The 17,038-nt window shown below is 53.3% G+C and overlaps 1 protein-coding gene across 1 annotated transcript; it reads left to right on the top strand.

Annotated features, from left to right (window-relative positions):
• The first annotated feature begins 6,210 nt into the window (after nucleotides 1–6,210).
• On the top strand, nucleotides 6,211–9,937 carry MAFB (MAF bZIP transcription factor B). The gene has a single exon (XM_056354733.1). It carries the CDS (start codon nucleotides 6,889–6,891, stop codon nucleotides 7,822–7,824), a length of 936 nt encoding a protein of 311 aa, XP_056210708.1. The 5' UTR covers nucleotides 6,211–6,888; the 3' UTR covers nucleotides 7,825–9,937.
• The last annotated feature ends 7,101 nt before the right edge of the window (nucleotides 9,938–17,038 follow it).

Raw genomic sequence — 17,038 nt, 5'->3', positions numbered from 1 at the left:
AAAAGGAGCTTGGAAAATACTTTGAGCAAAAAATGCTAACGGTGCATCCTTCTCCTGTAACTGCACTGATATTAAATCAGGAAACTACGGAACAACCACAAACACATATATACAGGGCCTGTCAAAACAGAAACAGAACAAAATCCCTAATGGGGACTAAAGGTGCAAAGAGCAAGGAGAAGAATATACGGTATAGGCTTTATGATTATATTTAAATCCTTATGCAGCAAATGCTAGAAAGAGAATTCCAAAATTTTTTCTCTATATAAGCAGGTTTTTTGATCCAGGACTTTGTGCAATGAAAAAGAATTACAAATCAGCCTGAATGAAAGGGTAGGGGTCCCAGCAGGTGGTGGAGTGTGCCCGTGGAGTCCCCCAGGTCCTGCAAGGGCCAACGTGCTCTGCTCTGCTCTGAGGCTGTTGAACCTGCAGCAGCGTTGGTCTTTTGGAAAAGATGCTTGCATGGTCCTGGGTTTCCTCAAGCACAACTGAGGCCAGGTCTTCCTTCCTTCCTTCTTGACCATCTAAAGATCTGATCATCAAGAACATCTCTCGCTGAGCCCCTTGGTAAAACAGGCAATAGACTGGCCAGAAAGGGATGCTGACCTTTTCTGGAAGATCTCCTGGCTGCTCATGACTTTGTGATGCTGGACATAGGTCCAGGACACTTTCCCTGTCTCCCTGACACCTCCCTTTTCTATATCCCTTCCAATGAAATTAGAAACCCTTGGGAAGATCACTTTTCCCACCCAGACATCTGTGTAGTACCTCTGTATTCATAAGAGAAGCAGATAAGCAGGAGAGGATTTTTTTCTATTAAGAAGTGGTCCAAGTTCTGAAGCATTTGAAAAACCTCTGAATGGCATGAAATGCCATTGCAAGATACAACTGCTGTAATTATAGTTCTCCGGCTTCAGTCCCAAAAGGTGACTGCTGATCACTCAGAAAGGTTTTGGTGCTGCTTATTAGCTAAATGTTCCTAAGGGGGCTCAGATAATGAATTCAACACACCATGGTTCAAGTGGGAAGCAGGACTCAGCCAAGCACAGGAGGAAAGCTGATCCTAGCAAGGCTCGAACAGGGGATTTTGTGCTTCCAGATCAGGTGTTTCTGCTAGAAACAATTTTTACCATGCTGGCAAGAGGAATAATAACAGGGGTGTGTATTAAAGAGGGGGCTATGATGAGACTGCAGAGTTTGGAAATGATGAGAAAGAGACTTGTTTTCTCTTGAAAACAAGTTTGGATCGACACATTCATGGTACGATGGGGCTAAGGCTGAAAGAAATAACTAGAAGGAGAATATTTCTGCTCTCTGCCTACTGCCCTGCCAAAGGCTCTCTTGTGGGATGTTGGAGAAGAGGGTGAGATGCTGCCATCGGAGACACCCCCTTCCCCTCCCCAGGGTGCAGTGAGACCCCCAGAAAACTGCAGGTAATGCCGCTGAAGAGCCGCAGTTCTTTCCCCACACAAAAAAGCAAGGAAAGGCACGGCAGCAGCCCCCTTGCCAGCCCCCCCCCGGGGCGCCCATCCGTGCAGCACGGAGCTGCCGGCCCGGGCTGACAGCGGGGGCACCGGGGGGTGGGCACAAAAAAAAAATAAAATATCCGAGCTCCCCGGGAGCAGAGATGCGGAGCCTCGCCTGGGCATCCCCCACCGTCTGCTCTGGTGCGGGGCCCCGCGGCCAGCACCGCTACCCCCCTCCAGCAGCCCCTACCCCCCCCCCGGGGCCGCGCTGCTGCTGGAGGGCGGGGGTCCGCGCCCGCGGAGGGGGTCGGGAACGGGACTGCAGCCGGCACCGCTTTCATTACACCTTTCATTACACACGGTGCGTTCCAGTCAGCCCCCCAAATTACACCGTCCCGGCAGCAATTCCCGCCCGGGTGTGCCTGTCCTGCAAGGACACCCCCCGCCCCCCAGACCGATCAAAGCCCAGTCCCCCCCACCCGCAAGTACTGACCCCCCGTCCTCAAGCGGGGATTTAACGCTGGACACTGCAAAGCCTCGGGGAAGAAAAATACCCCCCCAAAAAAACCTACCCTTCCGAGGTGTTGCTCCACTCCCTTGCCACAGATCCACCTGTGAAAACGTGGCTAAAGTTAGGACTGGGATCTGTCCCGCTCCTAACTGGTTCGAGTTAAAATCTGAAGAGATCCCAGTTCACCCAGGAGGCTACAATAGCGTATTTTATACTGCAAATCTGCTGGGCAGACTTTGGCCAAAGCCTGTTGTACGCTTTACTTTGACAATCCCCGCAGAAAAGAGAGAGAGAGAGAGGAAACAAAGACTTATGATTACCATTAGTAATTTAATCCTAAATTCGTGGGCCATTCCCATCAGCCCGAACAAGCAAACATCAACACTTTTCTTTCTCATGCACATGTATCTGCGATAGATGATTAACCAGGTCCCTCGCTGCTTACACAGGGGGGAAAAAAATCCTGACAAACACCACGGTGTCTACTTGCGGTCTGGGAAATTAAAAATCAGGCGAGGGGAGGTAAGAATCGGGGAAGTGATGCCCTTCCCCATCGGAGCCGGCTGCCAGCCACGGGCGATTTCGGTTTGGGGGTTTGTTTATCAACAAAACTCCCATTTCAGACAACATATCCCACTAATGTTATGGGGTGAAAAGCTAATTCCGGGGGAATAGTAGTAGTCAGCTACCAAAAGCCAGGAGCGTAGCGTGGAAAATACATATGTAACAGTGGTCTTATTTTTTATCGGTTACCTAGATCTGCTGTTTCTAGGAATTGGGCATCGGGATGGCACCGTGATACGATTCCCTTTCTAAATGTCACCCCTCCGATTCAGGCAAAAGCCCTACCAAACCAAACACGTATAGGTATCCATATGCTCCGCTTTTAAGAGGGAGCTTTCCACTCGCAGCGGCTCCAGGACCCCCACTGTCCTGCCTTGGGCGGGCACGTCGGGTGGAGCTGGGCTGAAATGACACCATCATTTTCTTCGAACCCTTCCCGATTTTGGCGAAGGGAAGGGGGCAGGCGAGGGAGAGCGGGAAGAAGTCACTCTTTACTCGAAACTAACCTTCAAAAAAACCGGATCTTAAAAAATAGAAAGAAAAAAAAAAATTAAAGCCGCACGATTCGCAGCTTTCGGGTGTGGGAAGGTCGCAATTAAACCAAAATTGCTCGGAAGGCTGGGCGGGAGGCGAGCTGTGCCCCGGCGCTGCCGTGCCGGGCAGCGGGGGCCTCTCCCCCCCCGACGGCGGCACTTTCCCCCCGCGGGCGCGGAGGGACGCGCAACCCTCCCCGCGGAGCCGCAGCCGCCGGGGCCGCCGCTCTGCCCCGCCGAGGCTCCTGGTGCGCGGGGGGCGCGCAGGGCAGGGGGGAGCGGAGCCCCCTGCGCCCAGCACCGCGGCTTCCCCGCGGGGGCAAACTCTTCCTGAGCCGCCTCGCCGGGCTGCTCAGCCCAGCAACCCCCTTCTGCTGCTCCAGCAACGCGATCTCTTCACCAACCCTTCCCCCCAAAAAAATAAAAATAGATCGCACGGAGGAGCATCCCACTAACATATAAATCCCAGCGAGAATAACCTTTGGTGGTGGCTGAATTAAAAGCTCTACAATAAACAAAATCGGCCTTTAACTGGGGATTCGGGGCACGAAGCGGTTCTTACTTTAGCCAACCGCGCAACGCCGCAACTTTTGCGGGATGTGTTTTGTAAAGGGGAGCGAGGCACGGAAGAGCGAAGAAACGGATGAGGAAAGCGCCCCGCAATTTTATGACGATGAGATTGGGACGCGCAAAACCTATCCGTAATTCAAGAGTCTAAAAGATTAAGAGAAGGAACCGAGTGTGGACGGACAGGGAGGTAATCAGATCAATGCTTCCTCCTCCTTTCAGTAGCTCCACCTTGTGAATATACCTCAGTAATTATGAGCGGAAAAAGTATTATCCATCTAATGGCATTACAGGGCTCCATCCCTGCTTCCCAAGCTCCCGCCAGGGTCCCCTTTCCCTCCACAGCAACGATACCGTTTAACGTGCAGGTGAAAATCAGGCTTTCCCCAAGCAGCTTCCCGGACCTCCTAAATAATAACCCGGCGGAGCCGCACGGGAGGCTCGGGCTCCCCCCAAGCCCCCGGGGAGGCAGCAGCTGCCCGACGGGACCCGCCGAGCTTCTGCCCCGACCTTCTCTGCCAGGGTGGGCACCGCCCCCCCCCGCCGAGGGGCACCGGGCACCTCTCTGCCCCTCCGTGCCTCGTCCACAGCGAAAACGCGGCGATTCCCCAAATCCGGCACTGCCGGGGAGCCGGCAGCGCGGTGCCCGTGCGGACCCCCCGCAGCCCCCAGCACCGCCGGGGCTGCCTTGCCCGTGGGGGATGCAGGGCGCGGGGAGACCCGGGGTGGGGGTCCACGCGTGTCCTCCCACACACGCGTTTGGAGCGGGGCAACCCGCGGAGGGAGGTCTGTGTGCTCCCGGGAGCGCAGCCCCTTCGGCCGGGCTCGGGGTGCGAGGGGACTCGCTCACCCCGGGGGGGCGCCGGGAGCACCGGCCGCTCCCGACTGGGCGTCACGGCCCCTCCAAATGTCCCGGGGGGAAACTCCGAGGAGGCATCGCCACGCGGGATTCAGCCCCGCAGCGCCTGCGCTGCGCAGGGCGATCGCATCCAAATCCCTCTCGCTGATTTCCCACCTCCTCCCTTCAGCTGGAGGGACCCCCTGGAATTTTTTTTGGTGGGAATGAAGGGTACTTTGCGTGACTTTTGCCTCCTTGGTTCCCTGCGCGGCCGCGGCTGGCTCCGCGGAGGTGTGGAGGAGCGGGACAGCGGGGCCGGGCTGCGGGCATCACCCCGGGTATGGCGCTCGGGTCCGGCGGGGGGGTGTCTCTGCTTGGGGACTTTCGCAACGCTGTCCCAGCTCCAGCAAAGCAGTTCCCTCCTAATTAATTTCTGAAAAGTAGACAGATCTTCAACTTTTTGTGTTCTTTTGGTTAAATAAATGGGGGTGGGGAGTGTGGAGATGCTGGGGTGCAGGGGGCGGGGGGGAAGCTCCGGAGCCGTGCGGCCGTGCCGTGCCTTTGGGACCCCGCTCCCTCTCCGCTCCGCTCCCGCCCACCCGGCTCCTTTTTACCGGCTGTTTTTTCCCCGTGAAAAGTAGGTGTTATTCTACAAATGGCCACTTGGGGTCGCACTTTCTGTCTGTTTGAGCGTAAAACAGTGTAAAAAGAAGCCCTAATCTCCTTTAATCGTTACAAAATGTTCAAAAAAAAAAAATCCTGTTACCGGACCAAAAAAAAAAAAAAAAAAAAAGACTAAAAAACCTTACAAGCCGAGTACTCTTTTGCATGCAGTCACTCACTCAGGGAACAGCAGAGGAAAGCAAACACGGTCCCCTCAGAACTGAAATGTAATTATATTTTCTCCCTTCTCTCCCTAATATTTGCAATTGTCTGTGTCAATGCCTTTGCTTTACTTTAGGGAGAGATTTGCTTCCTGTAACCAGGAGGATTTCCCCGGTTGTATAAGGAAAGCTGACAGCCTTTGCCGAGATGGTGCTTCCCTCCCTCCCAGGTCCCAGCGCATCCCCCCGCAGCCCCGCAGCCCCTGCACTCGCTCCCCGGCCGGACCCCGCTGCGCGTCCGTGGCCGTTTATTCCGCGGTACCGTCCCCTGGGGGCCACTTCCAGAAAGTTGGAAGGGGCGATGCGTGTGCCTGGGGATGGGGGGAAGCTGGCCGCCTTGGAATTTGCTACGGGACGACAGTGGGCAAAAAGGGACTTTGTTATATTTAGAACAAAGGGACGGGCAGGATGTCCCTGCGCCCTCCTCCTTTGTGGACGGCAAAGCCCGAAAAGCGGGGGTGGGGGGTGTGTGTGTGTGTGTTGGTGCGTGGAAAAAAATAAATAAATACAAGAGGAGGCGGCGGTGCGGGAGGGGGCGGCGGGGCGGGAGGGGGGAGCCGGCGGGGAGCGCCCGGCGGAGCGGGACCGGCAGCGCGGCCGCTCAGCTGGCGCTGCGGAGCTGTCACGGCGCGGCCCGCCCCCGCCGCCGCCGCCGCCCGGCCCCGCCGCCCCCGCCGCCGCCCGGCCCGGCCCCGCCGCCCGCCCGGCCCGGCCCCGCCGCCGCGCTGCCATTGGCGCGGCCGCCGCCGGCCCCGGCCCCCGCCGCGCTCTCGGCGGGCACGGCCGTATAAGAAGCCAAGGGGGGCTGCGCTGCAATCACAGCTGCACAACGGGCGCTGGAGGCGGCAGCTACAGCGGAGACCTGGGTTTTTCTCGTCCCCCCTCTCCTCTTTTTTTTTTTTTTTTTTTTTTCTTCTTCTTTTCGTCCTTCCTCCCCCTCTTCCCTCCCCTTCCCCTGCGCTGCCAGAGCCAGCGAAAACTCCTGTGCAAAGCCCGGCCACCGCCGCCAGATAGCCGGTGCGCTGCCCCGGCCGCCCGCTCGGACTGGAAAGTTGCGGCAGACTCCGGTGCTTTGCTACCGCGGGGAGAAGGCTCCGGACTTACAAAACCCAGACGGGGGCACGGGCTGGGCGTTTCGCACCGTTCTGCTTCTTCCTGCCCAGAGCCGAGGCAGCATCTTTGTTTTGTTTTGCTTTTGCCCTTCCTGCTCCTCTCTCCCTGCAGCCGGGTGCCTGAGCGCCGGGCGCCGCCGCTGCAGCCCGCGCTGCGTGGCGAACGCAGATCCCAACAGGCAGGAGACACCCAGGCGGCCCCGGGTGCCGGCTCGCCCTTGGCTTTGTTGCTCCGGACTGCAGAAGCCCCAGAGCCGGGAGAAGGCGGCGGTGGAGGGGCGGCGGCAGAGGGGAAGCGAGGAAGCGAAGCCCAAGTTGTCCGGGAGCAGGGGAGCGGGCAGCCCGGTGCCAGGCTGCGCGCTGGGCTGAGGTCTCCAGCCCCCTCCGCCGGGAGAGGTGCCCGCAAGACAGCGATGGCCGGAGAGCTCAGCATCGGAGCCGAGCTGCCAACCAGCCCCCTGGCCATGGAGTATGTCAACGACTTCGACCTGATGAAGTTCGACGTGAAGAAGGAGCCCCTGGGCAGGAACGACCGCTCGGGCAGGCACTGCACCCGCCTGCAGCCCGCCGGCTCCGTGTCCTCCACCCCCATCAGCACCCCCTGCAGCTCCGTGCCCTCCTCGCCCAGCTTCAGCCCCACCGAGCAGAAGACCCACTTGGAGGACCTGTACTGGATGGCCAACAGCTACCAGCAGATGAACCCCGAGGCGCTGAACCTCACCCCGGAGGACGCTGTCGAAGCCCTCATTGGGTCCCACCAGGTGTCCCAGCAGCTGCAAGGCTTCGAGAGCTTCCGTGCCCACCACCATCACCATCACCACCATCACCAACACCACCACCAGTACCCTGCAGTCACTCACGAAGACCTGGCCGGCAGCGGGCACCCTCACCACCACCACCATCACCACCACCAGGCCTCTCCCACTCCTTCCACCTCCTCCAGCTCCTCCCAGCAGCTCCAGAACTCGCACCAGCAGCATCCCCCCTCCAGCAGCGTGGAGGACCGGTTCTCCGATGACCAGCTGGTCTCCATGTCTGTGAGGGAGCTCAACAGGCACCTCCGAGGCTTCACCAAAGATGAGGTGATCCGCCTCAAGCAGAAGAGGAGGACCTTGAAGAACAGGGGCTATGCCCAGTCCTGCAGGTATAAACGTGTCCAGCAGAAACACCACCTGGAGAACGAAAAGACCCAACTCATTCAGCAGGTGGAACAGCTCAAGCAAGAAGTGACCCGGCTCGCCAGAGAGAGAGACGCCTACAAGCTCAAGTGTGAGAAACTTGCCAGCAATGGCTTCAGAGAGGCCGGCTCCACCAGTGACAACCCGTCTTCCCCCGAGTTCTTCATGTGAGTGCTTAAAAAAAATAATTAAAAAAACAAACAAAAAAACCCCACCCCCCAAACCTGACCCCTGTCACCTTCCCCCCCACTCCCATCCTCCTCTGACATCTCCATCCATCTGTCTGCTTGACTAGAGAGAAAGAAGGAGAGAAAAATAGAGACTTGATTTTTTTGCAGCATCCAGTCTTCTAGAGTAGCTGTGGGAAAAGTAGGCTGGGGGTGGGGACGGGAGAGGTAAAGTGCAACTTTTCGACTTTCGTTTGTGAGTTAGAGAGAGGGACAGAGGCAGAGGCAAAGGAGAAAAAGACAAGTGAAGTGTTGTATAGTTCGCTTGCTTGCAGAACGAGATGGACTTTAAGAGAATAATAATAAAAAAGGACAATGAACAAGCCATCTATAACATACTGCCTGCTTGGGAAGAGAGAGGACATATACAGCACCATCTCATGCACAATTTACCTGCTTGGAAAAAGAGAATACATAAAAAGGACAATATATGCAAACTCCTCATATATTGCCTGCTTTGAGAAATAAGTTACAGGACTCAGATGGGACATTCAATCTAAGAAAGGAAGGAAAGAAAGAAAGAAAGAAAAAAACTCATCAGTTTTATTGCCTGCTTGATTATATAGAAAAATACGAAAATCTGCATTAAAAATATTAATCCTGCATGCTGGACATGTATGGTAATAATTTCTATTTTGTACCATTTTCTTGTTTAACTATAGCATGTTGATCATCGATCATAGATTTCTGTTGTTGTTTTGTTTCATCGATAAGAAAAGCATCACAAGTTATCAAACTTTTTACTGCTTGTGCAGTTTTGTTCGTTGGTTTTGCTCTCTTGTTTTCTTTTATGGTTGTTAGCTTGTAAATATCTGCTACTTCAAACCGCACAGGAGAAAAAAAAAAAAAAACACAACACAAAAACAAAATAACATTTCAGCAGGCTGGTTATACGGTTTGTTTGGTATTAAAGAGATACTTAAGGAAAAAAAAAGTTATGGGCATTTTGCATTAGAAAAAACCCAACTTTGTATATCTGGTGCACTTTTAAGTTGTATTTTTTTTTTTTTTTTAGTTTTCATTTTGGTTTTTGTTTGTTGGGGCAGAAGCAAAATCGCCTGAATGGCATTGACAAACCTAGACTTAACAGGGAAAAACTCATCGGTCACTAGAGCCTACTCATGCCTTAAAGTGGCAGAGAAGCTCTTTCCTTCAGGACAATTCCCAGCCTGGAGCGGTTAGGCTTGGCCATATAGTTTCCCTTCTGATTGTACACTCAGGAAGTGAAGGACGGACGAGATCCAGCTCCTTTTAAGAAACAACTGCCCCTTGATTGTCGGTAAATAAATAAAATAATAATAAAAAACCCAACCAACCCTCCTTATTACGAGTCAAGTTGCAATAGCAGCGAGGGCTCAGTGTCGCCACTGCAGTTAGGTTTCTCAATGGTAGCAGCGGATGAGTGGGCTGGAAAAGCATATAAAACTAAAACTTTTTTTTAAGAAGACATACTGCAACTTTTAAGTGTATTCTTTTGCAATGATTTGTAATCTGCTTCTCTGCTTCCCTATGCAGCGAGTGAAAGTTTTAGCCAAAATTTATTTGCAGTTGTGTAGTAGTAGTAGTTTGGAGTCTTATGGGTGTTTTTATTACTTTTTTTTTTTTTTTTTTTTCCTCCTGCAGGTCAGTAAAAGGATTTACGTTGCACTGACAAAAATACCAAAATGAAAACTTATTTTTTAGTTTCCTTTTAGGATAGCTGGCACTGCTGGCCGGATGCATTTTAAGTTTGTATTAGTTTATAAATTAACAGTAATAACAAGATTGTAATGAACAGCATGGTGCTTGCAGTTTTAAATATTGTGGATATTAGTCATGCATCAGAAAACGATCTTTGGTTTTTACTGATTCAACTGTGTTGAAATCAAAACATTGCAGCAGCGGAAAAAAATTTGTTTTTATTTCATGTAAAGTTCTGAAGGGATCAATTTCAAATCCTGCTTATGATATGAAAAATATTAAAAAACCTGGTCTATTGTAGTTTTATTCAGACTGGTTTCTGTTTTTGGTTATTAAAATTGTTTCCTATTTTGCTTATTAAAATCATTGAAATGACATTTCTTGGAGGGACCTGCTTCTCTGACGTCTCGTGTTCCGAAAAAAAAAAAGGGGGGGGGGGGAACTCCTGGACCCGTACCTGCCCTCACCCTGCCGCCCGGCTCCGTGCCCAGCGCCCAGCGCGGAGGTTGCGCGGGGGGCTGCGGAGCTGCGCTGCCCACTCAGGACCGCTGCCGCACGCAGGGCAGGGCGGCTCAGCCGTGCACCGCCTCGGCTGTGCCCCAGGGTCCCTGGCAGGGGGGTGGGCATCCCCCCCCGCCGGCAGCACCGCAGCGGGGGGACCCTCGCACCGGCCCGGGGGTGGCGGGGAACGGGACCCCCGGCCTGAGTCACCCCCGGGCTGCGGGAGCGGGGCAACCCAAAGGGCACGCACCTTTCCTGCCTCTTTTTATTTTTTTTTTCCACTATCAAAAGAGAGGACTTGGACAAGCCTGTCCTTTCCTCCAAGTCCTTTGGGATCCAGGCTGGCCATTCACTTTCCTCCTCTCCATCTGCACATTTTATTTATTCCGGCTTTTTTTTTTTTTTTCCCCTTTGAAGCATAAGCAACGGGGCAGTTTAGAAGACTCTTTAGATGCATGTGGAGAAGGGGACAGATCTCCCCGCGCCACCCCCCAGGGCTCAGCACCTCACAGGCCCCCTTCCCATCCATCAGCTGCTCTCACGGCAGATAACCCCGCAGCTCCCCAGACTGCAGCCCTCGCTCTCCGCCTGGTGCGGGAAGGCAGCCCCAGAGCCGGGGCACTGCTACTCTCAGAGTGTGAAAACTGTGTTGAACTTTAAACCCTTCTTAACACCAAAATCCAAGGCACCACACAACCCAAAATAATAACCTCTCTGCACCCTGCTCCTCTTCCCAGCAGCAGTGAGCCGTCTGTGCGGGGACAGCGTAAAGTGCATTTGCAGAGCAAAGCGGTTAAGGACGGGGTGTGGGGGCAAAAAAATGAAAAGCAAACAGGATAACTTCAAACAAAAATTCCCTCTTAAATCCCAGCCGCATCCCTGCCTTGGCAGAGCCAGCTGGGCCAGCCGCTGGGCTGGGGGAGCTTGGAGGGGGCCGGGGCCCGTCCCAGCCCCCCGGCTACATGAGTCAGGCCCCCAGAACAAGCTCGTACCCTGCTGCCCTGCGAGGGGGGGCAGGGGTTTGCAGAGGAAAAGGCCGGGAGAGCCTGGCTTTCCCTGCACAGCCTCCCCCCTTGCCAGTAAATGCTATGGCTGCAGAAAGCCTGAGAGGAATATTGTTTGTGGGAACTGCCACCGCATATTAATGTCCCCTCATGCATGCATTGAATAAATCACTGGGGCTAATTGAACAACAACAACAACAACAAAAAATAGGAAAAACAGGCCTTAGAAAGCCCTCCAGATTCCCACCGCAGAACTGTGTCAGCGGCGGGGCAGAGCCGCGGCGGGGCGCGGGCGGCGCGGCCAGTGCCTTTGCAGCGCCCGGTCCCGTTCCCGAGGTTGAATTTATCCCGTTTAAAAGGAAAAAAAAAAAACCGCAGCCAAGCACCGCCACGGGCCCAGCTCGGACTGGTGGCACTGGGACCCGCCAGTGCTGGGAGGGACGAGCCCGGCGCGACGGGAGGCTGCGGAGCGGGGCCCCTTGAGCTGCCCTCCTGCCCGGGGTCGGGGTGGCTCCCCCCGGCCGGCTCCGGAGGGGGCGTCCGACATGCCGGGGAGGGGAGGGGGGGCGTGTGTGGCCGAGAGAAACCCACCCGCACTTGTGCTGGGCCCGGCCTGCGGCTGGCCAGGGCTCTGGCCCCGGCCCCGGGGACAGGCGGCCCCGCGGGTGTCGGGGCAGGCAGGGCTGCCTGCACCCCCCGCTGCCCGCACCCCCGCGGACCCCCACCAGCGAAGGGTGCCCCCCTCCCGGCTTGACTCGCGTGTTGCCAACCCCCCGTATCGGCTTTGATCTCGCCGTTCATCACAGATTTGTGAAGGGCCGTTGACACTGGGCTTGGGGGCACGATGCGGAGCAGTTTCTTGAAGCGAGAGGGAAAACGGGGACCCCCCTCCTTCCCTCCCCAGGACCGGGCTGCCCGGGGGTGCTCCCCCAGCAGCGGGGGGCTCTGCGGACCAGCCTGAGACCACCCTGCCAGGGCTCCCTGCTTTCCACCCGGAGCGGTGCGTGTCAGCTGCAGGGGGATAAAGCATCTCCCCTCCCCAAAACCCTCTGTCGTCACACACACACACACACACACACACACACACCCCTCCGGACGTGCTGCTTTGCCTGAGCGTCCTCTCCTGTCCTTTCAGCACACCCCGGCCGGGGGCTGGGGGCCGCTCCCTGCCCGGGGGGTGCAGCGGCCGTACCCCCCCGGGGCTCTGGACGGTGGGGCTGCAACCACTGCGACGCTCCGGGGCTCAGGCCGTGCCCATGGACACGGCTCAGAGAGGCCGGGCCTGACCGACCCCCTCCCACCCCGGAAACCTGCCAGGCGGTCGGTCGGTCGCCCTTGAGGCTCTCCGGAGCGAAGATGCTGCAAACTGCCTCCGAACCCGGCCCGGAGCAGCCAGGGAGGGGCCCCGCCCCGGTGCGCTCCCTGCAGCTTCGGGGAGGAGGGGGTCGGGGGGACAACAAGACAGGAGCGGACCGGGCCCGGGTCCCGGACCTGACCGTGCCACCCCCGGCCCGGGCAGGGCTCAGGGGCTCGGGGGATGCTGGGGCAGGAGCGCTGGTGCCTTGGCAGCCAGGAGCCCCCCGGCAGCAGCGCGGCAGGGAGAGGGGCTGCCCTGCACCCCGGGGATGGGCTGTGTGGCGGGGCAGAGCCCAAGGTTTGCACGGCTGAACTCGCCTGCCGGGCGATGGTTCACGGTGGGAGCTCGAGGAGTGCGGCAGGACCATTCCCTTCGGTGAAAAACACATTATTTTGTCGGATCTCGCGGCTTTGCCAGAGCTACTGCCAACAGCCGGGGCGGGAGCTGCACCCCCCGCCGGGGCAGAGGTGACAGCGGCTGCGGCTGCTCCCAGAATCCATTAAACGAGGCGCTCAAGACTGGAAACACAATTGACAACATCCCCCCACCCCGCTCCCTTTACTGACACTAAACTTACAGACTATCTCTGCCAACCGTTTAATAGACTCTTCGCAATATCCCCTTTCCCTCCTCCCCTCCAGGACAGTGTATAAAACTGATTGTCTTTAATTCCAAGCCAGAGACACCCAAGACTGAAACGACTTTTTGAACTAAAGACAGAAACAGCATCCCGAGACGTTCCGGAGATGCTGCGCTGCGGCCGGCCGGCGGATGAGCGGCTCCGTGCTGGGGTGGGCGTGCGGGGTGTGTTAGGTCAGGGCTTGCGGGATAACTGTTCCCGGCTGTGCTAGGGTTTAATTATTCTTCTTTTTTTCCCTACACCCGCCCCCCCCCCCCCCCCCCCCCCCCCCCCCCGCCTTGGGGCTGGCGCCGCGCCCACCCGGCTCGGGCAGGCCGGTGGGTGCTGGTGATTGACAGAGCGGGGTCAGGGGGGCTCTGGGGGGCGGTGGGGGTCCGGTTTCGGGGAAGCCGGATCAAACGCCCCCAGCGCTCGGGCAGCCCCTCCTGGCTCCGCGGCCGCGCAGCTCCCTGCGCAGGCTCCGCCGGGCCGCCGCCCGGGCAGGCGCAGGGGCAGGGGGGCGCGCTGCGTTCCGCTCCTGGCAGGCTCCCGCGGCAGCGCACACCGCCCGGCTCCGCGCCCCCGCCGGCCGCCCCCGGGGGTTCCCTCTCTGGTTCTTTTTTCATTTTGCAGTTTGGATATCCTCCTTACAGGATTGAAGACAGTAATCCCCCAGCACGGAGGGGGAAAAGCTCTTTTGCTCTTTCTTTGGACAAGTTTCAGTTATTTTATTTTATTTTACTTCTTTAATCATTCTGCTTCACTCCATGTAGGTTACGGTAAATCTGAAGTTACATGTGTGCACACACTAAATAGCTTATTGCATAATCCTGCATGCAGCGGTCTGATCAGGTCCCACACTGGACTTTTGTTTTATGCAAGAAGAAGTGTGTGTGTGTGGGAAGCTTTCAAGTGCTGCCTTTTTTTTTTTTTTTTTTATTTTTTAAATGGTGATTTTCCGTAGTGAATTCTGAACACAGCATGAGGTGCTGCAAAACGTCTTCTTGCTATTGCATCCAGGACAGGGAGGAGGCAATTTATGTTTGAGAGCTGGTCCTGAGCATCAGCATGTGTGGAAGTGTTAGAAAATGGATTGTGGCATGCTTGAGACCCCAGGTACTGCAAATCCTTTGCCTTAAACAGAATTGCTCTGGTGGGGGCTTCTTGTATTTACAGGTTTGTCACAATATGGTTAGAATAAACACTGCAGTAAAAAGGGGAAAAAAACATTCCACATACAGAAAGCGACATGTTTTCCTGTCCCACAGAGGCTGCTATTAGGTTTTAGAGATAGTTGTCCTCTGCCATGTTTTATTTCCCCTTTTAAAGTTTCACTGTTTGTCTTAAGGCGCAGATTCAAAACACCACATTTCCACTTTATACATGTGTTCTCTTAAAAGATTTGTTTAGACAAGGAAACCAATGCTAAGTGTTCTCACTTGAAAGAAATTAAATATATAGAATGATAAGCTGCTGCTAAAATATATAAAAAACACTTAAATTAATAATAAGAACTTGTTCTGAGGCAAAATTCAATTTTACTTCCTATTATGCAATCTTTGCATGTAAAGTTGCTTTAATGCAAAATAGCAGCTCATCAAAAATTCTGTTTTATTGGTATCAAAAATTTATGATATCCTGAGGCACGAGGGGCAGAGAGCAAGGTAGGAAAGCTGTGTCCTTTTACCAAGTTCAGTGCTTTCTTTAAAGAAACACCTCAAACTTATTTTCCCTCCCTTTCTCCTCAGTTTTGGAGGCAGTGGGTGAAGGTTTATACCAGAGAAAACTCCTCCACTGACAATGTCACTGTGCAGCTCTAATACACCATTTTGTTAACTGTACCCTCTCTGCAGGGTCTTGCTTTCACTGCAATACTAGGAGATACTGGGACATGCCCCCACAAATATAGAGATGGAATTATTTCTAAACTCTGCTGTTTTCATTCAGTATTGCAATAGTGCATGTGTATTGCAAATATATGAGTTGTATGTGCCCATACGTGACTATTGAAGCCTGCAACCTCCCACTGATAAAACGTAGAGATCTGATTCTGCTCTAGCCTGGACTTTCCACTAATGAGACTTCATTTGTTTCCAGAAAGGTGCTCGTGGCTTTATAAAGGATATTAAACCCTCAGTGACAAGGGCATTGTGTTCAGTACAATTTTTTATTCTGAAATGAGCATGGCAAGAAATCAGTGCCAAGCATCTGAAATCTGCATTCATAGAAATAAAAATTACTTACTCCTCCTTCAGCAGAACTTCAGGCAATTTCTTAAAGGAGGCCACTGACCTTTCAGAGGTGGGGAAGCCGAGGCACCGAGAGGCACAGTGATGCTGCCTCTCCTCCCATCACCACAGCTGGAAGCACAGGGCAAGATCACTGATTGCCAGGGGATGGTGAGTGGGGGAAAGGCAGCCCAAGCCCCTTTAATCCTGCGTTTTGATGGGTCCTGCCTTATTTACTATTGAATGGAGCAGAGACCTTCCTGCTACTTCGTGGGGCCCATTCAGAAAATAATTTATAGAGGGTGATAAACCTGCAGCTTGAACTTTTGCTAACTTCTTCCTTGCTCTTCTGCTATGATGCTAAGTCTCTACAAACATGAGATGGGGAACATATAATTATAAACAGGTCTCTGAGCTAACACTGGCCCTCACAGCTCTCTGGATCTGCATTTTCCCCCTATTTGAGGCAGCCAACAATTACAGGCAAAAGGGTTTTGAGTCTGAAATCCATGCTCATGTGATCCTAATGGAAAGCTTTTAGATTTAGCCCCAGTCTGGCCCCCATCTTGCTTATGGTCCAACGAGATCCAGCTCCACATGTCATGTTAGTGCTATTGCAATACAACTATCAGCTCTGGCTCTGAGCCATCCTGTGCAGTTGCTGAGGCTGATAAACACCGAGTGCATTCAGGACATCCGAAAGAGAGGACTTCTAAACTCCTTTTGACACAGGCCATCCTTATTTTTATGTCAGCCTTGACCCATGGATCAAGCATTTTATTCTGGGTATTGCAGTGGCAATGCTACAGTGGTCTGCTAGAGCATGTGCTGATCTCAGGGACTGGCAGAGTGCAGATTCCTTAGGTCCAGCACTGGATTTGCAGAGCAACAGGTTGACTCACTCTACAGATGGATAAAAGGGGCAGCAAGGAAGTTAGCAGAAAATTATTTTGGAAGGGTATTTCCAGGTCCTTACTTATCTCAAGCCAGGCACCCAAAAGTGCAAAAAAAGGGTTTAAGCAAATACCTGTGAACCTCTGGGGCTACATAACAAGTGACTCATGCATAAGTCAGACAGACAGGCAGGAATCACAATAATAACAATAATAATAAAAAAAGTCTATGGCTTTCTGATTTGCAGTATTACCAGATCTCTCTCATCCAGTGACTTCTGTCTTAGTGCATGCAGAGTTAAACCATGAGGTGACACAAAAAAAAAAAAAAAAAAAAAAAAAAAGGGACCCTTTCCTGGTAACATTAGACAGCAGGTAAGTTTAAATTTGAAACAAACAGATTTTATAGTTATGTTACTCAGCTCAATAATTAATGAAATACCTTGGATAAAATTTAAAACATAGCAGAGATATCAGCTGGTCTCTGCTCCAGAATATAAAACCAATGTCTCTATTCAATAAGTCTTGAATCTTTTAAAAGAAGCCCTTCTCCATAATCTGTTTTCAATCAAACACTACAGTAAATATATCAAGATTAGTGGATCACATTGTTTACAGATGAAACAGTTTAAAGGTGAAGTTATTTTTGGTTTAAATCTTCTGTGTTTTAAAATGAAAGGCATTTCTGGAGTAGCTGCTGAAAAACAAAAATACCAGAAAAAAGAAAAAAATGAAGAAGATAAAACATGGCACTGTGAGTGTTAAGTAAGGTCCTAGGATCCAAGTAAATATTTATATGAGTGCTCAAAGACAGGGGAAAAAATCTCAATATAACCAAAATATAAATCACGGTGCTTTATGTTAGCTGTCAAATTA

This window comes from Falco biarmicus, chromosome 10 (genome assembly GCF_023638135.1).
Source record: "Falco biarmicus isolate bFalBia1 chromosome 10, bFalBia1.pri, whole genome shotgun sequence".
NCBI lineage: Eukaryota > Metazoa > Chordata > Aves > Falconiformes > Falconidae > Falco > Falco biarmicus.
This window is presented reverse-complemented; position numbering and strand designations above follow the sequence as displayed.